This window comes from Hetaerina americana, unplaced genomic scaffold (assembly GCF_022747635.1).
Source record: "Hetaerina americana unplaced genomic scaffold, ioHetAmer1.1.p SCAF_15, whole genome shotgun sequence".
In the NCBI taxonomy this organism is placed as follows: Eukaryota; Metazoa; Arthropoda; class Insecta; order Odonata; family Calopterygidae; genus Hetaerina; species Hetaerina americana.
Window position 1 is genome coordinate 3,153,325 of NW_027286625.1, and position 22,188 is coordinate 3,175,512.

The 22,188-nt window shown below is 49.2% G+C and overlaps 3 protein-coding genes across 3 annotated transcripts in view; 2 read left to right on the forward strand and 1 right to left on the reverse strand.

Annotated features, from left to right (window-relative positions):
- LOC139686745 (serine-rich adhesin for platelets-like) overlaps positions 1-22,188 on the forward strand; it is a 112,778-nt gene that overhangs the window by 49,916 nt on the left and 40,674 nt on the right. The window contains exon 2 of the mRNA XM_071583776.1: positions 16,850-20,687. Within this exon, the coding sequence (XP_071439877.1) occupies positions 17,234-20,687 (3,454 nt within the window). The 5' untranslated portion in view covers positions 16,850-17,233. The remainder of the gene's footprint in view (positions 1-16,849; positions 20,688-22,188) is intronic.
- Positions 6,606-10,707, reverse strand: LOC139686867 (uncharacterized). Its single transcript, XM_071583943.1, has 4 exons — positions 10,644-10,707; positions 8,251-8,372; positions 7,222-7,416; positions 6,606-6,614 (listed from the first exon to the last, which is right to left on the reverse strand). The coding sequence occupies exons 1-4, from the start codon at positions 10,705-10,707 to the stop codon at positions 6,606-6,608; spliced, it is 390 nt and encodes a 129-aa protein (XP_071440044.1).
- On the forward strand, positions 11,319-16,902 carry LOC139686868 (serine-rich adhesin for platelets-like). Its single transcript, XM_071583944.1, has 3 exons — positions 11,319-11,323; positions 12,700-16,679; positions 16,850-16,902. The coding sequence occupies exons 1-3, from the start codon at positions 11,319-11,321 to the stop codon at positions 16,900-16,902; spliced, it is 4,038 nt and encodes a 1,345-aa protein (XP_071440045.1).

Here is a 22,188-nt window from a genome sequence, read left to right on the forward strand (position 1 = left end):
GGAGGCATTGAAGCCAACGCCGGTAGAGGAGGTGGTGGTGCGCAAGAAAGTCGTGGAGGTATCCGAGGCCATTACTGAGGTTGTGGAAATAATAACCGAGGTAAAAGACACCAAGGCACAGACGGAATTCGTTAGCGAGGAGGTGGTGGACGAGATCGTAACGAAGGAAGTCGTAGAGGCGACGCCTGAGGAACCAGGTTTACCGGCGCCGGACGAGCAGGCGGTTGAGACCCCGAAAGAGGAATTGGTTATACCGGAGCCAACCATCTCTGAGAGGGAAGGCGAACGGAAATCTCCGTCGGTGGAAATAACGGAAGTCGATGAGGCAGCTCCGACTGTCAGAGCCACGGAAGCAAAGGTGGTCGAAGGAAAAGAGCCCTCTAAGGATACCGCCCGCCCGGCAGCGATTGAGGGGGTGACGGAGGTCGTTCAGGAGTTGGTAGAAGAGCTAGAAAAAGTAAAGGAAGAGGTAAAAGAGCCGTCTCCGGTGTCAGTCGAGAGGCAAGACGACTTCTCGCCCGAGGAAGAAGTAGCCGCTCCAAAAGAGGACGTGGTCGTACCTTCGGAAACATTAGAGCGGGAAGTGGTCGAGGTGACCCTTGCGCGAGAGGAAGAGCGAGCGCAATTCCCCGCAGAGGAGGTAGCTGAGGAAAGAGCAAAGGTCTCGGATGTGTCGCTAGTCGAGACCCTCGAGAAGGAAGGCGTGGTACGAGAGAGCGTGGTGTCCGAGGCTGTCGAGCGTAGGAAGGTAATAGAGCAGGTGGTCGAAGCCGAGAAGGTCGTCGAGGTGTCCCAGGAGATATCGGAGACAGCCGACATAATTAGCGAGGCAAAGGTGCCCGTATCGCCTACGGAGGTTACGAAGGAGGTAGGTGATGTTGTGGTAATGAAGGAAGGCGGTGAAAAATCGCCGAAGGAAGCCGTTTCCCCGGTAGCGGAGGAGGAACTTAAACCGAAAGAACCGATTCCGGCACTTTCAGTCGATGAGCGCGAAAGCCCGGAGGGATTACCTTCGGTGGGAGAGGACGAAAGCAAGCCGGAAGTGATGATCGAAGAAATGGAAACGGTCGTAGAAGAGGTTCCCGCTGACGCGTCTCCCGCGGCTGAGGAAAAGGTAGTCCTTGAGATGACGGACGAGGAGGAGGATAAAGCGGTAGGAGTGAAAAAAGACGAAGTGGGCGAGGTGACCGCTGCCTTAGTAGACGAGGAAGCGGAATCGGTCGAAAAAGTCGTCGATGTCGCTAAGGTCTCGGATAGCACGTTGCTCGAGGAAACACGCGAAGTAGTGGAAGGTGTGATTCCGGAGGCATTGAAGCCAACGCCGGTAGAGGAGGTGGTGGTGCGCAAGAAAGTCGTGGAGGTATCCGAGGCCATTACTGAGTCTGTGGAAATAATAACCGGGGTAAAAGACACCAAGGCACAGACGGAATTCGTTAGCGAGGAGGTGGTGGACGAGATCGTAACGAAGGAAGTCGTAGAGGCGACGCCTGAGGAACCAGGTTTACCGGCGCCGGACGAGCCGGCGGTTGAGACCCCGAAAGAGGAATTGGTTATACCGGAGCCACCCATCTCTGAGAGGGAAGGCGAACCGAAATCTCCGTCGGTGGAAATAACGGAAGTCGATGAGGCAGCCCCGACTGTCAGAGCCACGGAAAAAAAGGTGTTCGAAGAAAAAGAGCCCTCTAAGGATACCGCCCGCCCGGCAGCGATTGAGGGGGTGACGGAGGTCGTTGAGGAGTTGGTAGAAGAGCTAGAAAAAGTAAAGGAAGAGGTAAAAGAGCCGTCTCCGGTGTCAGTCGAGAGGCAAGACGACTTCTCGCCCGAGGAAGAAGTAGCCGCTCCAAAAGAGGACGTGGTCGTACCTTCGGAAACATTAGAGCGGGAAGTGGTCGAGGTGACCCTTGCGCGAGAGGAAGAGCGAGCGCAACTCCCCGCAGAGGAGGTAGCTGAGGAAAGAGCAAAGGTCTCGGATGTGTCGCTAGTCGAGACCCTCGAGAAGGAAGGCGTGGTACGAGAGAGCGTGGTGTCCGAGGCTGTCGAGCGTAGGAAGGTAATAGAGCAGGTGGTCGAAGCCGAGAAGGTCGTCGAGGTGTCCCAGGAGATAACGGAGACAGTCGAAATAATTAGCGAGGCAAAGGTGCCCGTATCGCCTACGGACGTTACGAAGGAGGTAGGTGATGATGTGGTAATGAAGGAAGGCGGTGAAAAATCGCCGAAGGAAGGCGGTGAAAAATCGCCGAAGGAAGCCGTTTCCCCGGTAGCGGAGGAGGAACTTAAACCGAAAGAACCGATTCCGGCACTTTCAGTCGAGGAGCGCGAAAGCCCGGAGGGATTACCTTCGGTGGGAGAGGACGAAAGCAAGCCGGAAGTGATGATCGAAGAAATGGAAACGGTCGTAGAAGAGGTTCCCGCTGACGCGTCTCCCGCGGCTGAGGAAAAGGTAGTCCTTGAGATTAGGGACGAGGAGGAGGATAAAGCGGTTGGAGTGAAAAAAGACGAAGTGGGCGAGGTGACCGCTGCCTTAGTAGACGAGGAAGCGGAATCGGTCGAAAAAGTCGTCGATGTCGCTAAGGTCTCGGATAGCACGTTGCTCGAGGAAACACGCGAAGTAGTGGAAGGTGTGATTCCGGAGGCATTGAAGCCAACGCCGGTAGAGGAGGTGGTGGTGCGCAAGAAAGTCGTGGAGGTATCCGAGGCCACTACTGAGTCTGTGGAAATAATAACCGAGGTAAAAGACACCAAGGCACAGACGGAATTCGTTAGCGAGGAGGTGGTGGACGAGATCGTAACGAAGGAAGTCGTAGAGGCGACGCCTGAGGAACCAGGTTTACCGGCGCCGGACGAGCAGGCGGTTGAGACCCCGAAAGAGGAATTGGTTATACCGGAGCCACCCATCTCTGAGAGGGAAGGCGAACCGAAATCTCCGTCGGTGGAAATAACGGAAGTCGATGAGGCAGCTCCGACTGCCAGAGCCACGGAAACAAAGGTGGTCGAAGGAAAAGAGCCCTCTAAGGATACCGCCCGCCCGGCAGCGATTGAGGGGGTGACGGAGGTCGTTGAGGAGTTGGTAGAAGAGCTAGAAAAAGTAAAGGAAGAGGTAAAAGAGCCATCTCCGGTGTCAGTCGAGAGGCAAGACGACTTCTCGCCCGAGGAAGATGTAGCCGCTCCAAAAGAGGACGTGGTCGTACCTTCGGAAACATTAGAGCGGGAAGTGGTCGAGGTGACCCTTGCGCGAGAGGAAGAGCGAGCGCAATTCCCCGCAGAGGAGGTAGCTGAGGAAAGAGCAAAGGTCTCGGATGTGTCGCTAGTCGAGACCCTCGAGAAGGAAGGCGTGGTACGAGAGAGCGTGGTGTCCGAGGCTGTCGAGCGTAGGAAGGTAATAGAGCAGGTGGTCGAAGCCGAGAAGGTCGTCGAGGTGTCCCAGGAGATATCGGAGACAGCCGACATAATTAGCGAGGCAAAGGTGCCCGTATCGCCTACGGAGGTTACGAAGGAGGTAGGTGATGTTGTGGTAATGAAGGAAGGCGGTGAAAAATCGCCGAAGGAAGCCGTTTCCCCGGTAGCGGAGGAGGAACTTAAACCGAAAGAACCGATTCCGGCACTTTCAGTCGATGAGCGCGAAAGCCCGGAGGGATTACCTTCGGTGGGAGAGGACGAAAGCAAGCCGGAAGTGATGATCGAAGAAATGGAAACGGTCGTAGAAGAGGTTCCCGCTGACGCGTCTCCCGCGGCTGAGGAAAAGGTAGTCCTTGAGATGACGGACGAGGAGGAGGATAAAGCGGTAGGAGTGAAAAAAGACGAAGTGGGCGAGGTGACCGCTGCCTTAGTAGACGAGGAAGCGGAATCGGTCGAAAAAGTCGTCGATGTCGCTAAGGTCTCGGATAGCACGTTGCTCGAGGAAACACGCGAAGTAGTGGAAGGTGTGATTCCGGAGGCATTGAAGCCAACGCCGGTAGAGGAGGTGGTGGTGCGCAAGAAAGTCGTGGAGGTATCCGAGGCCATTACTGAGTCTGTGGAAATAATAACCGGGGTAAAAGACACCAAGGCACAGACGGAATTCGTTAGCGAGGAGGTGGTGGACGAGATCGTAACGAAGGAAGTCGTAGAGGCGACGCCTGAGGAACCAGGTTTACCGGCGCCGGACGAGCCGGCGGTTGAGACCCCGAAAGAGGAATTGGTTATACCGGAGCCACCCATCTCTGAGAGGGAAGGCGAACCGAAATCTCCGTCGGTGGAAATAACGGAAGTCGATGAGGCAGCCCCGACTGTCAGAGCCACGGAAAAAAAGGTGTTCGAAGAAAAAGAGCCCTCTAAGGATACCGCCCGCCCGGCAGCGATTGAGGGGGTGACGGAGGTCGTTGAGGAGTTGGTAGAAGAGCTAGAAAAAGTAAAGGAAGAGGTAAAAGAGCCGTCTCCGGTGTCAGTCGAGAGGCAAGACGACTTCTCGCCCGAGGAAGAAGTAGCCGCTCCAAAAGAGGACGTGGTCGTACCTTCGGAAACATTAGAGCGGGAAGTGGTCGAGGTGACCCTTGCGCGAGAGGAAGAGCGAGCGCAACTCCCCGCAGAGGAGGTAGCTGAGGAAAGAGCAAAGGTCTCGGATGTGTCGCTAGTCGAGACCCTCGAGAAGGAAGGCGTGGTACGAGAGAGCGTGGTGTCCGAGGCTGTCGAGCGTAGGAAGGTAATAGAGCAGGTGGTCGAAGCCGAGAAGGTCGTCGAGGTGTCCCAGGAGATAACGGAGACAGTCGAAATAATTAGCGAGGCAAAGGTGCCCGTATCGCCTACGGACGTTACGAAGGAGGTAGGTGATGATGTGGTAATGAAGGAAGGCGGTGAAAAATCGCCGAAGGAAGCCGTTTCCCCGGTAGCGGAGGAGGAACTTAAACCGAAAGAACCGATTCCGGCACTTTCAGTCGAGGAGCGCGAAAGCCCGGAGGGATTACCTTCGGTGGGAGAGGACGAAAGCAAGCCGGAAGTGATGATCGAAGAAATGGAAACGGTCGTAGAAGAGGTTCCCGCTGACGCGTCTCCCGCGGCTGAGGAAAAGGTAGTCCTTGAGATTAGGGACGAGGAGGAGGATAAAGCGGTTGGAGTGAAAAAAGACGAAGTGGGCGAGGTGACCGCTGCCTTAGTAGACGAGGAAGCGGAATCGGTCGAAAAAGTCGTCGATGTCGCTAAGGTCTCGGATAGCACGTTGCTCGAGGAAACCCGCGAAGTAGTGGAAGGTGTGATTCCGGAGGCATTGAAGCCAACGCCGGTAGAGGAGGTGGTGGTGCGCAAGAAAGTCGTGGAGGTATCCGAGGCCATTACTGAGTCTGTGGAAATAATAACCGAGGTAAAAGACACCAAGGCACAGAGGGAATTCGTTAGCGAGGAGGTGGTGGACGAGATCGTAACGAAGGAAGTCGTAGAGGCGACGCCTGAGGAACCAGGTTTACCGGCGCCGGACGAGCCGGCGGTTGAGACCCCGAAAGAGGAATTGGTTATACCGGAGCCACCCATCTCTGAGAGGGAAGGCGAACCGAAATCTCCGTCGGTGGAAATAACGGAAGTCGATGAGGCAGCTCCGACTGTCAGAGCCACGGAAGCAAAGGTGGTCGAAGGAAAAGAGCCCTCTAAGGATACCGCCCGCCCGGCAGCGATTGAGGGGGTGACGGAGGTCGTTCAGGAGTTGGTAGAAGAGCTAGAAAAAGTAAAGGAAGAGGTAAAAGAGCCGTCTCCGGTGTCAGTCGAGAGGCAAGACGACTTCTCGCCCGAGGAAGAAGTAGCCGCTCCAAAAGAGGACGTGGTCGTACCTTCGGAAACATTAGAGCGGGAAGTGGTCGAGGTGACCCTTGCGCGAGAGGAAGAGCGAGCGCAATTCCCCGCAGAGGAGGTAGCTGAGGAAAGAGCAAAGGTCTCGGATGTGTCGCTAGTCGAGACCCTCGAGAAGGAAGGCGTGGTACGAGAGAGCGTGGTGTCCGAGGCTGTCGAGCGTAGGAAGGTAATAGAGCAGGTGGTCGAAGCCGAGAAGGTCGTCGAGATGTCCCAGGAGATAACGGAGACAGTCGAAATAATTAGCGAGGCAAAGGTGCCCGTATCGCCTACGGAGGTTACGAAGGAGGTAGGTGATGATGTGGTAGTGAAGGAAAGTGGTGAAAAATCGCCGAAGGAAGCCGTTTCCCCGGTAGCGGAGGAGGAACTTAAACCGAAAGAACCGATTCCGGCACTTTCAGTCGATGAGCGCGAAAGCCCGGAGGGATTACCTTCGGTGGGAGAGGACGAAAGCAAGCCGGAAGTGATGATCGAAGAAATGGAAACGGTCGTAGAAGAGGTTCCCGCTGACGCGTCTCCCGCGGCTGAGGAAAAGGTAGTCCTTGAGATGAGGGACGAGGAGGAGGATAAAGCGGTAGGAGTGAAAAAAGACGAAGTGGGCGAGGTGACCGCTGCCTTAGTAGACGAGGAAGCGGAATCGGTCGAAAAAGTCGTCGATGTCGCTAAGGTTCTTGATAGCACGTTGCTAGAGGAAACACGCGAAGTAGTGGAAGGTGTGATTCCGGAGGCATTGAAGCCAACGCCGGTAGAGGAGGTGGTGGTGCGCAAGAAATTCGTGGAGGTATCCGAGGCCACTACTGAGTCTGTGGAAATAATAACCGAGGTAAAAGACACCAAGGCACAGACGGAATTCGTTAGCGAGGAGGTGGTGGACGAGATCGTAACGAAGGAAGTCGTGGAGGCGACGCCTGAGGAACCAGGTTTACCGGCGCCGGACGAGCAGGCGGTTGAGACCCCGAAAGAGGAATTGGTTATACCGGAGCCAACCATCTCTGAGAGGGAAGGCGAACGGAAATCTCCGTCGGTGGAAATAACGGAAGTCGATGAGGCAGCTCCGACTGTCAGAGCCACGGAAGCAAAGGTGGTCGAAGGAAAAGAGCCCTCTAAGGATACCGCCCGCCCGGCAGCGATTGAGGGGGTGACGGAGGTCGTTCAGGAGTTGGTAGAAGAGCTAGAAAAAGTAAAGGAAGAGGTAAAAGAGCCGTCTCCGGTGTCAGTCGAGAGGCAAGACGACTTCTCGCCCGAGGAAGAAGTAGCCGCTCCAAAAGAGGACGTGGTCGTACCTTCGGAAACATTAGAGCGGGAAGTGGTCGAGGTGACCCTTGCGCGAGAGGAAGAGCGAGCGCAATTCCCCGCAGAGGAGGTAGCTGAGGAAAGAGCAAAGGTCTCGGATGTGTCGCTAGTCGAGACCCTCGAGAAGGAAGGCGTGGTACGAGAGAGCGTGGTGTCCGAGGCTGTCGAGCGTAGGAAGGTAATAGAGCAGGTGGTCGAAGCCGAGAAGGTCGTCGAGGTGTCCCAGGAGATATCGGAGACAGTCGACATAATTAGCGAGGCAAAGGTGCCCGTATCGCCTACGGAGGTTACGAAGGAGGTAGGTGATGATGTGGTAATGAAGGAAGGCGGTGAAAAATCGCCGAAGGAAGCCGTTTCCCCGGTAGCGGAGGAGGAACTTAAACCGAAAGAACCGATTCCGGCACTTTCAGTCGATGAGCGCGAAAGCCCGGAGGGATTACCTTCGGTGGGAGAGGACGAAAGCAAGCCGGAAGTGATGATCGAAGAAATGGAAACGGCCGTAGAAGAGGTTCCCGCTGACGCGTCTCCCGCGGCTGAGGAAAAGGTAGTCCTTGAGATGAGGGACGAGGAGGAGGATAAAGCGGTAGGAGTGAAAAAAGACGAAGTGGGCGAGGTGACCGCTGCCTTAGTAGACGAGGAAGCGGAATCGGTCGAAAAAGTCGTCGATGTCGCTAAGGTCTCGGATAGCACGTTGCTCGAGGAAACACGCGAAGTAGTGGAAGGTGTGATTCCGGAGGCATTGAAGCCAACGCCGGTAGAGGAGGTGGTGGTGCGCAAGAAAGTCGTGGAGGTATCCGAGGCCATTACTGAGTCTGTGGAAATAATAACCGAGGTAAAAGACACCAAGGCACAGACGGAATTCGTTAGCGAGGAGGTGGTGGACGAGATCGTAACGAAGGAAGTCGTGGAGGCGACGCCTGAGGAACCAGGTTTACCGGCGCCGGACGAGCAGGCGGTTGAGACCCCGAAAGAGGAATTGGTTATACCGGAGCCACCCATCTCTGAGAGGGAAGGCGAACCGAAATCTCCGTCGGTGGAAATAACGGAAGTCGATGAGGCAGCTCCGACTGTCAGAGCCACGGAAACAAAGGTGGTCGAAGGAAAAGAGCCCTCTAAGGATACCGCCCGCCGGGCAGCGATTGAGGGGGTGACGGAGGTCGTTGAGGAGTTGGTAGAAGAGCTAGAAAAAGTAAAGGAAGAATTAAAAGAGCCGTCTCCGGTGTCAGTCGAGAGGCAAGACGACTTCTCGCCCGAGGAAGAAGTAGCCGCTCCAAAAGAGGACGTGGTCGTACCTTCGGAAACATTAGAGCGGGAAGTGGTCGAGGTGACCCTTGCGCGAGAGGAAGAGCGAGCGCAATTCCCCGCAGAGGAGGTAGCTGAGGAAAGAGCAAAGGTCTCGGATGTGTCGCTAGTCGAGACCCTCGAGAAGGAAGGCGTGGTACGAGAGAGCGTGGTGTCCGAGGCTGTCGAGCGTAGGAAGGTAATAGAGCAGGTGGTCGAAGCCGAGAAGGTCGTCGAGGTGTCCCAGGAGATATCGGAGACAGTCGACATAATTAGCGAGGCAAAGGTGCCCGTATCTACTACGGAGGTTACGAAGGAGGTAGGTGATGATGTGGTAATGAAGGAAGGCGGTGAAAAATCGCCGAAGGAAGCCGTTTCCCCGGTAGCGGAGGAGGAACTTAAACCGAAAGAACCGATTCCGGCACTTTCAGTCGATGAGCGCGAAAGCCCGGAGGGATTACCTTCGGTGGGAGAGGACGAAAGCAAGCCGGAAGTGATGATCGAAGAAATGGAAACGGTCGTAGAAGAGGTTCCCGCTGACGCGTCTCCCGCGGCTGAGGAAAAGGTAGTCCTTGAGATGAGGGACGAGGAGGAGGATAAAGCGGTAGGAGTGAAAAAAGACGAAGTGGGCGAGGTGACCGCTGCCTTAGTAGACGAGGAAGCGGAATCGGTCGAAAAAGTCGTCGATGTCGCTAAGGTTCTTGATAGCACGTTGCTAGAGGAAACACGCGAAGTAGTGGAAGGTGTGATTCCGGAGGCATTGAAGCCAACGCCGGTAGAGGAGGTGGTGGTGCGCAAGAAAGTCGTGGAGGTATCCGAGGCCACTACTGAGTCTGTGGAAATAATAACCGAGGTAAAAGACACCAAGGCACAGACGGAATTCGTTAGCGAGGAGGTGGTGGACGAGATCGTAACGAAGGAAGTCGTAGAGGCGACGCCTGAGGAACCAGGTTTACCGGCGCCGGACGAGCAGGCGGTTGAGACCCCGAAAGAGGAATTGGTTATACCGGAGCCACCCATCTCTGAGAGGGAAGGCGAACCGAAATCTCCGTCGGTGGAAATAACGGAAGTCGATGAGGCAGCTCCGACTGCCAGAGCCACGGAAACAAAGGTGGTCGAAGGAAAAGAGCCCTCTAAGGATACCGCCCGCCCGGCAGCGATTGAGGGGGTGACGGAGGTCGTTGAGGAGTTGGTAGAAGAGCTAGAAAAAGTAAAGGAAGAGGTAAAAGAGCCATCTCCGGTGTCAGTCGAGAGGCAAGACGACTTCTCGCCCGAGGAAGATGTAGCCGCTCCAAAAGAGGACGTGATCGTACCTTCGGAAACATTAGAGCGGGAAGTGGTCGAGGTGACCCTTGCGCGAGAGGAAGAGCGAGCGCAATTCCCCGCAGAGGAGGTAGCTGAGGAAAGAGCAAAGGTCTCGGATGTGTCGCTAGTCGAGACCCTCGAGAAGGAAGGCGTGGTACGAGAGAGCGTGGTGTCCGAGGCTGTCGAGCGTAGGAAGGTAATAGAGCAGGTGGTCGAAGCCGAGAAGGTCGTCGAGGTGTCCCAGGAGATATCGGAGACAGTCAAAATAATTAGCGAGGCAAAGGTGCCCGTATCGCCTACGGAGGTTACGAAGGAGGTAGGTGATGATGTGGTAATGAAGGAAGGCGGTGAAAAATCGCCGAAGGAAGCCGTTTCCCCGGTAGCGGAGGAGGAACTTAAACCGAAAAAACCGATTCCGGCACTTTCAGTCGATGAGCGCGAAAGCCCGGGGGGATTACCTTCGGTGGGAGAGGACGAAAGCAAGCCGGAAGTGATGATCGAAGAAATGGAAACGGTCGTAGAAGAGGTTCCCGCTGACGCGTCTCCCGCGGCTGAGGAAAAGGTAGTCCTTGAGATGAGGGACGAGGAGGAGGATAAAGCGGTAGGAGTGAAAAAAGACGAAGTGGGCGAGGTGACCGCTGCCTTAGTAGACGAGGAAGCGGAATCGGTCGAAAAAGTCGTCGATGTCGCTAAGGTCTCGGATAGCACGTTGCTCGAGGAAACACGCGAAGTAGTGGAAGGTGTGATTCCGGAAGCATTGAAGCCAACGCCGGTAGAGGAGGTGGTGGTGCGCAAGAAAGTCGTGGAGGTATCGGAGGCCACTACTGAGTCTGTGGAAATAATAACCGAGGTAAAAGACACCAAGGCACAGACGGAATTCGTTAGCGAGGAGGTGGTGGACGAGATCGTAACGAAGGAAGTCGTAGAGGCGACGCCTGAGGAACCAGGTTTACCGGCGCCGGACGAGCAGGCGGTTGAGACCCCGAAAGAGGAATTGGTTATACCGGAGCCACCCATCTCTGAGAGGGAAGGCGAACCGAAATCTCCGTCGGTGGAAATAACGGAAGTCGATGAGGCAGCACCGACTGCCAGAGCCACGGAAACAAAGGTGGTCGAAGGAAAAGAGCCCTCTAAGGATACCGCCCGCCCGGCAGCGATTGAGGGGGTGACGGAGGTCGTTGAGGAGTTGGTAGAAGAGCTAGAAAAAGTAAAGGAAGAGGTAAAAGAGCCATCTCCGGTGTCAGTCGAGAGGCAAGACGACTTCTCGCCCGAGGAAGATGTAGCCGCTCCAAAAGAGGACGTGGTCGTACCTTCGGAAACATTAGAGCGGGAAGTGGTCGAGGTGACCCTTGCGCGAGAGGAAGAGCGAGCGCAATTCCCCGCAGAGGAGGTAGCTGAGGAAAGAGCAAAGGTCTCGGATGTGTCGCTAGTCGAGACCCTCGAGAAGGAAGGCGTGGTACGAGAGAGCGTGGTGTCCGAGGCTGTCGAGCGTAGGAAGGTAATAGAGCAGGTGGTCGAAGCCGAGAAGGTCGTCGAGGTGTCCCAGGAGATATCGGAGACAGTCGACATAATTAGCGAGGCAAAGGTGCCCGTATCGCCTACGGAGGTTACGAAGGAGTTAGGTGATGATGTGGTAATGAAGGAAGGCGGTGAAAAATCGCCGAAGGAAGCCGTTTCCCCGGTAGCGGAGGAGGAACTTAAACCGAAAGAACCGATTCCGGCACTTTCAGTCGATGAGCGCGAAAGCCCGGAGGGATTACCTTCGGTGGGAGAGGACGAAAGCAAGCCGGAAGTGATGATCGAAGAAATGGAAACGGTCGTAGAAGAGGTTCCCGCTGACGCGTCTCCCGCGGCTGAGGAAAAGGTAGTCCTTGAGATGAGGGACGAGGAGGAGGATAAAGCGGTAGGAGTGAAAAAAGACGAAGTGGGCGAGGTGACCGCTGCCTTAGTAGACGAGGAAGCGGAATCGGTCGAAAAAGTCGTCGATGTCGCTAAGGTCTCGGATAGCACGTTGCTCGAGGAAACACGCGAAGTAGTGGAAGGTGTGATTCCGGAGGCATTGAAGCCAACGCCGGTAGAGGAGGTGGTGGTGCGCAAGAAAGTCGTGGAGGTATCCGAGGCCATTACTGAGTCTGTGGAAATAATAACCGGGGTAAAAGACACCAAGGCACAGACGGAATTCGTTAGCGAGGAGGTGGTGGACGAGATCGTAACGAAGGAAGTCGTAGAGGCGACGCCTGAGGAACCAGGTTTACCGGCGCCGGACGAGCCGGCGGTTGAGACCCCGAAAGAGGAATTGGTTATACCGGAGCCACCCATCTCTGAGAGGGAAGGCGAACCGAAATCTCCGTCGGTGGAAATAACGGAAGTCGATGAGGCAGCCCCGACTGTCAGAGCCACGGAAAAAAAGGTGTTCGAAGAAAAAGAGCCCTCTAAGGATACCGCCCGCCCGGCAGCGATTGAGGGGGTGACGGAGGTCGTTGAGGAGTTGGTAGAAGAGCTAGAAAAAGTAAAGGAAGAGGTAAAAGAGCCGTCTCCGGTGTCAGTCGAGAGGCAAGACGACTTCTCGCCCGAGGAAGAAGTAGCCGCTCCAAAAGAGGACGTGGTCGTACCTTCGGAAACATTAGAGCGGGAAGTGGTCGAGGTGACCCTTGCGCGAGAGGAAGAGCGAGCGCAATTCCCCGCAGAGGAGGTAGCTGAGGAAAGAGCAAAGGTCTCGGATGTGTCGCTAGTCGAGACCCTCGAGAAGGAAGGCGTGGTACGAGAGAGCGTGGTGTCCGAGGCTGTCGAGCGTAGGAAGGTAATAGAGCAGGTGGTCGAAGCCGAGAAGGTCGTCGAGGTGTCCCAGGAGATAACGGAGACAGTCGAAATAATTAGCGAGGCAAAGGTGCCCGTATCGCCTACGGACGTTACGAAGGAGGTAGGTGATGATGTGGTAATCAAGGAAGGCGGTGAAAAACCACCTAGGGAATACTCCTTGGTAACTGATTTGGTTTTTGATTCCAAAAGGGTTGAATATGAACAGGGAAAAGAAGCAGTTGTAGATGAATGTATTGAACAAATTTCCTCAATTTCTTTTACCCCTGTTGTTGATGGTATATCACGTCAGTTTTTACAATCTATTCCATCTTCGAGTAAATTAGTAGATGATCTGTCGAAGATTACATCATTTGATACCAATGTTACAAAGAGGCTTTCTGATTCTGAGTGTACACCAGATTCTGGTGCGGGCGTGACAGAATATCCTCTTTCAACATCTTCAGATACTCCAGTCGAATTAGTTACTTCTTCATTGGCAGGATTGTCTTATCAGGGAGAACCGAATGTACCTGAGGAAGGTTGTCATTCTGTTTATTCAGAGTTTGTGGAACCTGGAAATGTTAGAGAAATCAGCACCGGTGCTGATATTTTGGCTGGTCGTCATCAAACTGTCATTCCTGGGTCTACTGTAGGTACCCCTCGTGTACCAATCAGTGAAGATGGGGAATGTCAGTCTGATATCGTTGGTTCTCAGGCGTCGGTGTCGACGTTTTCTGATGTATCTGATGAACCGCGTAGACCCTTTTTGTCTAAAAGCCGACGGGAGCAACTCTCTATACTTACTAAGCGAGTTTTGTCTGAGAAGGAAATGAAAGAATTGATGATCGAAGTGAAGGAAGTGACTAGGCAAATTAAGCAAGAAGTGAAGGAGCTAAAACCAGATCTTACTCCTACTCCTGAGGGTGTTCCTTTTCCATCACAGGCTTTTGTGGATGATAGTGAGTCAAGTCTTGCATCCATAATCGAAGAACATCCCAGGACAAGCGATGCTTCTCGTAAAGCACTCACGGAGAAATCAATTACATCTTCTTCACATGATATTACTGATGTCACTCTTCCTAAAACCTCACCTTTTAGTGAAGATAAATCTTTACATCCAGGTGTGGAAACCAATTTTGAGGGTATTTCACCTCTGAGTGATACTGATAGTAAACCCTCTATATCTTCAGAGAGTGTTGATCAGAAAGATGTGAAATTTGTTATCATATTTGAAGAGGATGTGATTCTTGATGATGTAATGGAAACGGTTGTTGATGAAATACAGACCGTTGAGAAAAAAGTAGCCGAGGATTCTGGAAATGCTACTAAATCCCATGAGTATGTTTCTGTCTCCTCTGCTGTTTCACAATCATCTTCCCATGGTGAAGTTAGTGATGATGATGAGCAGCATTGTTCTACTGATGATATGCAAACAAAATCTGAGATTAGGGAGGCAGCCTTATTTCCTAAAGTACATGATACTGCTTCAGCCTTGACTGATACAACAATTTTGCCCAAAGATTCACATCCATTAGCTGAAATCAAAACCACAGTAATCTCAGATGAAGAGGGACACATTGAATGCACTTCTGTTTCGCAAGCTGTGATCAAAGAACTTGATTTCCCACAATCAACTGGGGTTGGCCAATCTAGCACGTCTGTAAAAGCAGATCAAGTTGAGGAAAGGGAATCCTCTGTGGATGTAAAGGAGTCATCTGAATTGCCATTAATGACAATGCCAAAGGATGAATTGGAATCAGAGGGAGCAGACGAAAGTGTGTCCATAGAGCAATTCCCTATTTTTGAGGAGGCAGGAGAAGCCAAATCGCCTCAAAGACATTTAGTTTGTCCTTACAGTGGAGATTCACATCATTTTAGGCCTATTTTAGATGTAACTTCTGAAGATATTGTATTGAAAGATGATGACACCATTGAAATTACAGTTTCGGAGGATCCATCACAAATATATTCAACTACCTCTACTCATGATACTGTTGAGACTACTATGCATACTTCATCTTCTGGTGCAACCTTTGTTGAAGTAACGAGAGATGGCCAGCGTTCAATTTGTGTTTGTGAGAAAATTGTGCAGTCTCAAACATTAGTTCCAAAAGAATCTACCTCAAGAGTGAAGCATCCTCCAGAAACTCTGACCACAAGTAAGAAGCCTAGCACTTCTGGAATTAGTAAAACTAGATCAAAGGAATCTTCCACTGTTACACCAGCAGAACGGAAACGGTCCATGGACACAATTAAAGCTTCTTCAGAATCCCAAGATAGTATTAGAAAACGTCCTATATCAAAGCCCTCCATGGGATCTAGTGATTCGGAGGGCATTACTACAAAGAAGAAAACTGTCAGCAAATCTATTCCAGGAAATTATGTACATCCAACATCAGAATCACATCGCAAGATGTTTTCAAGCACATACAGCACACATCCACAGGTGGAGGAACCATTACCACGAGAAAGGTCCCAAAAGAGAAGCCACTATGCAGAAGACACAGCAAGTAGTAGTAGCAAAAAGGTTACAGTCACCCACAGACGAGAAGAAAGTCAATACTCTCGCTCTTATCGTTTGACTCGAGACTCATCAGACAGCAGTGACAAATCACCAGCATTCCACAAATCTTCTGGACGAAGAGATGGGGACTTGGATCAGTCATATGTCCCCAGAAAACGGTCCCAAGAAGTTGAGAAGAGGACCCCAGGAAAGGATGAAGTAACCAAGGACCGATTTACCTCCTCAAAGAAATTAACACTTCCTAGTATTCCAGGACCATCACAAGAATTTCATACTGAGGCTAAGGAAACTATCACATCCAGGAAAACATCAACAGGAAAAGTAGTTCAGAGCAAACTCCCAAGGTCATCAATTCCAACAAAAAAGAAAGAAACTTCTAAAGGAGATAGTGATGTCCCTACATTTACCGACACTCCAGCATCCACTGCTGCATCATCTGTATCCCTTGGCCGCCATTCAACAAGTACTGTTACCCAAAGGATATCATCTACAAGGATTTCTGAGCGCACAATTGGGACTACTACTAAACAAACTCGGAAAATGAGTCAGTCAAAAGTTCCAAAGCCCACAAAGTCCTCATTAGAAATTCAGACATCTACTTTAGTTCATAAAATTCCTCCAACCACTGTTGAAAGTCATCCTCTGGTTACTCCTAAGTTACCACCTGAAGATGCACGACCAGAAGTTCCTCTAACTCAAACTAGTCCGAAGGTGGTCACTAGTCCAAAGGTGGATTCCTCCCCTGAAAGCAGTGTAACTGTGATGACATCAACTCCATCTCCATCACTTTGCCAGCCATCTTTTGGAATTCCAGACTCATCAAGCCCAACACCATCATTACCTTCAAGTCCAAGTAGGATGCGGCATTCATCTGCAGCAAGTGGTTCGATAACACAGCTAATGACATCTGAAGTGTTTACACGGACTCTTGATGTAACTGGTGCAATTGAAGTAATATACAGGCAGCCTACCACAAGTGAATCTTTACGGAGGATAGCTCCAAGTAAATCATCACAATTATCTGCAGAGAGCACAGTAACTCCTACAGGAGCAGTTGCATCATCTCAGATGGATTCATCTCAAATTGACACCACAGACTCATCTCTTAGCGATTCAATAGCCATACCTTCCTCGTCTTCAGACCTTGATTTCAGTGGTGCACAAGATGGATATCGTCAAGTTCTCTCAAGAAGTGGGACATTTGCCCCTCAGAGGACGAGCCATCCAACAACCCCATCCCACCTCTCACCATCTCCTTCGTCCATTCTCTCACAACCCACCCACCGCCGCACAGTTCGCACCACGCAAGTTTCAGAGGAACGCCTCTCCCCAATCCTGGATGTTCGAGCTGTCACACCCCCACGTGTCAAACACAAGTTCGAGTACGTGGCTGGTGATGAGGTGGAAGAGGCAGGGGAACATCCCCAAGGTAAACGACTTGCACCTCACCACTCTGCTCGCTGCCATCAGCTTTTTTCCACGTCCGCATCCGTTCAGAGCATGGCTTCAGACTTAGAACAGATAATTTCCAATGTACGGAAAGCGTTTTGGCCTCCTCAATTTAGTTCAGAGCGAACAGATCAATTATTGTCAGTCCTTGAAAGTCGAGCAAAATCCTTAACCAAGTTAGCCGATGATTTTCCTAGCCAATTTGGTCTGGCTGAAGGTAAGTTAGAGAGTGGTCAATGTGGGCATGAAGTTCAAACTCCTGTGGATACTAAGCCACTTCTAAGTGTGAATGAAAATTCAGGTGCACTAGAGGACCCCCCTTCGAGATATATTGCACAGGTTTCCGATAATGAAATTTCTAATAATTGCCATCATATTACTCAACAGCATTCCGATTTAGGTGGGAAGGAGAGAAGAGGACTTCCACTCCAAAACAGTGAACTTCAAAAGGATTGTTCTCATGGAAAATATCACACCTCATCAACAGAATTATTTTCTGGTGATGTTGATTCTCATTTTGGGCTTAACTCAGACGAAAGTTGTTTTGGTGAGGACGGAGTAGAAAATACAGATTTATTTAAAGAAAATATTGATTATTTTTCATCCTCAGAGTCTGAATCAGATTATGCATTAATTGAACCTTCAAACAATCTAGAGTCACTTAATTATGCTTCTACTGATGATGAACAAGATCTTATTCCAATTGATTTAGTTGACACAGGTTCATTATCTATCCAAAATAGGTCAAATCTCCCTGAGTTAAATTCACTTATGCCAAAAATCCCAGTTCAGGATACATTGGAAATACAGTATTCTAAAGGCACTGTACACTCATCTGGTCATCTTTGTCAAAAAAGTGGTACTGAGGTTATGGAAACACATAGTAGCAGCACAACAATGTCATTAAAGGAATCCAATGTTCCGCGAATTGCTATTACACCTGATGATGATACACTTGATAGAGATGTTGATGATATACTTGAAAATGCTGTAAATACAATTGACACTCATACAGATATTGAGGACCTAGATGATGACTTTGCTGAGTTAAATGTTTCTAAAAGTAAAAAAAAGCTCTCTATAAGTTTAAAAACTGTTGATGATGGAGCAATTACTGACATTGAAGATATGGAGGCCAGTGGGGATGAAGATGAAGAAACTGAAATAGACATGGCTTCACCTCAGATTGTTGCTGCTTTGGAGAATATTTTAGATGCGGAAGGGACTTATGAAGAACTATTCAAATATGACAGTTTATCTAATTCTGGAAAAACAATTATCTCTGCTGGTCAGCCATCTTTTCATGGCTTAGGAATCCCTGAAGACTCAAGGGTCACAGGTGTTATCACAGATGTGGAAGACTTTTCAGGCTCAGAAGATGAAAATGTAGCTAAGGCATACATAAAAGAGGTAGATACCAAGTTTCTAACAGAATTATTGGAAAACATGGGAACTGTAGACATTTCTGACACACTGAAGAAACAAAGCCAAGTCTCCTCACAAAGTGACATTCCTAGTGCTGGAGCATCACCACTCCATGGAAAAAGTTCTCCAGACAACAAAGAAGCTGCAATCATTAATGAAGCACATGGAAGGTCATCTTCACGCAGTGGACACAAATCTTCCACGCATCGATCTGGAATGAGCCCAACTTCTCCAGTGGCAATGAGACGCTTTTATGATGTGACTGACACTGAAATGCTTGATTCTGATTCAGATGAAGAAAAAACAAAGGCTGCAGTTCTTTCTAGAACTCGCCGTCATCCACCAAAAGGTAAAACAAGTCTTCGGCTGCCAAATTTGAACAAGGGAAGTACCACAGATGTTGAAGATGTGGAATTCACTGATGATGAAAGTTTGGCATTCAACAGAAATTTGGATAAGCATCATTCCACCCAAAAGCTTCTCATTTCAGGAAAGAGTAAGAAAGGTACAGGTATGATCGGCAAACATGAAGATAAATGTGGTAAATTACCTGGAAACAAGTTACTGAGAATTCCAGATGATCAAGATGAAGGCCATACTGATGTAGAAGATGTGGAAGCCTCAGGAACAGAAGATGAAGTATTAATGGAAAATTACCGTTACCTGAAAGATCCTCCAGAACAAGTCTTTTCAATTCAAGAAATGGAAAGTATGTATGGATCTGTAATGGAGTCTCAAACAACTTTGGATGTATCTGGTGGACAATCAGTCAGCCTAGAAAACCAACTCACAGATACTGAAGATCTGGCAGAATCATCATCACCTATTAAATTTCAAAGGACCAGAGTCATTGATGACCAATCCTCAGTTTCATCTGAATGTAGTACAGAGGAAGGAAGTGTTCAGGGTAGTGACTCAGAAGCACGAATTGCCCGCAAGGCTTGGAGGGATGGAAAAATGGCTTCTCAGTTATCAATCACAGAAGTCAAGTTCTTTGACAGGCCTGATGGTAGTGACCCAGTGCCAGTGATTGTGTCCCCAGATACATCAAAGGATAGCAAAATATATACTCCCAAGTCAAAGAAGTCCTCTCTGTTACTTCCTAAACCTGCTGATGGTGGTGTCACTGACATCGAAGAATTGATATCTTCAGGAGAATCTGATTCAGATAACTATGGAGCTGACCAAACGGAAGAGCAGATTGGCAGTAAGATACTCCCAGAGAATTCTGATGATGAATTGACCGATTTGGAGGATTTTGAAGCTGATAACTTGGATGAAATTTATTTTAGCCATAAACTTCCATCTGATATAAATCCTGAAGATATACCAGGTTTTCCTCCCCCAGTCCGTGAACTAACATTAGTAAAACAAGATGAACATGGTCACCCTACAGTCCTTGTCTTACCTCTTGATGAAGTCAAAGCACGAGGTTTATTCAATCCAGAAGAATCTGCAGGTGTTCCCACCGATGTGGAAGATCTGGAAGATTCTGAAGATGAAGTAGAAGATCAAGAGTCAAGCCTTAGAGTAATTGATGCTGACGGAAACAGAACTTTATTGGTAACACCCGATCTACCACCCATTGAAGGAGGAATTGTTGAATGCACTGATACTATGAAAGTTGAAAGAAAAAAATTAAAACTACCCAGTCAAGCAATGACGGATCCTATCACTGATACAGAGGAAATGTTTCTGGATACAAGTCCTGTTCAGAGGAAAAGAAAAGTTCGATCACGTCCCCAGTCTTCACACAAAAAACCTCCTTTGTCCACTTCACCAGTTTTGGCAACAGCGGCAACTCTTCCAACTACTGCAACCACCATAACTGCAACAGCATGCAATACTGATGTAGAGGAACTTGAAGTCAGTGATATTGATTCTGTCCCTCCAGGAGTAAAGATTGCACAAAGTTCCATCAAGGTAACTGCAGTAGATATAGAAAATACTCCAAATAATTCTGATGGGAAGACGGACATAGAGGATATAGAAGCCTCAGACACTGATGATCATAATGATGCAACTATTGATAGGGATGCATATGCAACTCCTGATCTTATGTGTGGATATGGATTGGCAACTATATCAGAAAAACAGGGAGATGGTCCATTTACTGATGACATACGTGAACATGTTATTGTTCAACATACTCAGATGAGAATACCTGATGCAAAACATGAATCTCGAAAACATGGATCATTAGGAGCACTGCCAACCATTCGAATGACTTCTCCCAGTCCAGACATCCCCACTACAACTGATACAGAAGATTTATTTGCTTCAGCTGATGAAGGCAGGGAGTCTCCAACATCACTTCCAGCAGAAATTTCTTTTGAAATTGAAGAACACTGTTCAGTAGTCCACGTAAAGCACACACGGAAAATAGATGTAGATGCCCCCGGAGAAGCTAAATACTTAAAGGATCATAGAGTTTTGGATGCTCATACAGATATTGAAGAGATAGGACTTTCAGAAGAAGAAGGACAGCAACATGACATCAATGTGGACTTGGCCACAGAGGCTTCTGAAGACTTGGAAAAACTGCAAGAGTCAGTACTCGCACGAGCATCTGTTTATGATGGAGAAAAAAAAGTGTGTGTTTGTATGGGATCAAGGAATGAGAACTCTGGCGTAAACAATAGTACAGTCTGTGTCTGCATAGGGAAGCCTGATGGTGGTATCACAATAGTTCCTGAAATGTTGGCAGTATCAGAAACTAATTCTGGGATGCAATCAGCTGCTGCAACTCAGCATCATGAAAACTCACAGGGACCAGCAACTGCAGATGGAGCTAATGAAGGTATGAGAGACATAGGAAAATCCCTGCCACCTAGCTCACATCTCAGTGGTGCCTTCTCCTCTTTGCCTGCTGCATTTGATACCAGCATTAGTAGTGGACAACATTCGCTCGAGATTGAGAATAAAAGCCAACATGATGAGTACCTTCCTATAATTTGTCAAGTAGCTTCCAAGAGTAGTGAATCAGAAGATACAGCCAGTGCTTTATTCCCTTCTCAAATAAGTGTTAAATCTTCAATCCATGTTGATGCCACACCATCTCTCCCACCTCCTTTGCCTGGTATGATAGATCTGACAAATAAGTCAGATAACTTGAAAATTCATAAAACATTACCAGTTATTACTCCTGCTAAAGTAGAAAAAGCTAGTAACACACAAACATCTGCTGTAAGAGTTACTGCATTTGTGCCAATTATGAAAAGTAAATTATCAAGTAAGACTTCAGAGTTAACCAATGAGATTACCACAGATGAAAATCAAAGTTATGCTGGCAGCTATGTTGAAAAAAAAAATAGTTCAGGAAAATTTCAATCCAAAGAATGTAACCCCACCATTTACAGTAATAATTATGCTGCTACTGACAGTAAAAGTCAGAAGGGGCCGTTGGAAAATAATTATAACAGAAGCCAGAGTTCATCAATGAGTAATCCATCATGTAAGGAAGGACAGTGGGACTCTTTGCCTTATGAGGGTTCCACTTCTAAGCAATTCAGGACTGACCAATGCAAAGGTTTACCTCCTAAGAATGCCGTTAAAAGGAATAGCACTGTGATTATTAAATCAAGCAGACCTGGAATTGAACCACAGTCAATGAGAGCAAGAGCAGGTAGTGTTTCGAAGTTGATATCTAAATTTGAAGGACTCTCAGCAGCCCCATGCAATCCTATCAAAGCACCTGACCAGGGAAATGAAACTTCAGCATTATCAAAGGAATTAAATAGTGAAAACACTGCATCTCTTTCAACAAAACTCCCCATTTTAAATGTATCCACAGAGGAAGCATCATCAGAATGCACTTCAAATTCCCAAAAGGAACCCATTAAATATATGCAGGAATCCAATGAAAATTCTGAACACTCTAGTTTTAAGCCAGTAATTAGATTTACCTTCCTTAAAGACCGTAGCATTAGTCCTCGTAGACTCGATCCTAATCCAATTCAAGAATCAGAGGCTTTTAAGGCATTGTGTAGGGACATACAAGAGTCTAGCTCTACAGGATTTAATCGTCAGTCATACCGTTCACTACCATCTTTTTCATCATCTACATCAAACAAAACAGTCATTAAGTCTACTGGAACTCCAACTAAATCTATGCCACGGCTTAGCACTTCCCTTTCTCCAGGAGCAATTGAAGCCAAGCATATTATCCAATTAAGGCATAGACGAGATGGAGCAATACAGCGTTCTTTCTCTCTAAATGACAATGTCTCTTTAGTTAAGGATACGATTGGAAGAAATCAGGGACATGACACTGAACAAAAATCACACTGTAAAGAACCTGC

Excerpts from the sequence above, each read along its gene's own strand:
- LOC139686867 (XM_071583943.1), bottom strand. The coding sequence starts at position 10,707 with ATGGGTGGCTCCGGTATAACCAATTCCTCTTTCGGGGTCTCAACCGCC. Across the intron at positions 8,373-10,643 it reads CGCCTGCTCGTCCGGCGCCG|CGGCTACTTCTTCCTCGGGC; the intron begins GTAAACCTGGTT and ends CCTCTTTTGGAG. Across the intron at positions 7,417-8,250 it reads CCTCAACGACCTCCGTCACC|ACATCATCACCTACCTCCTT; the intron begins CCCTCAATCGCT and ends TCCTTCATTACC.
- LOC139686868 (XM_071583944.1), top strand. Across the intron at positions 16,680-16,849 it reads CCAATTTGGTCTGGCTGAAG|CATTCCGATTTAGGTGGGAA; the intron begins GTAAGTTAGAGA and ends ATTACTCAACAG.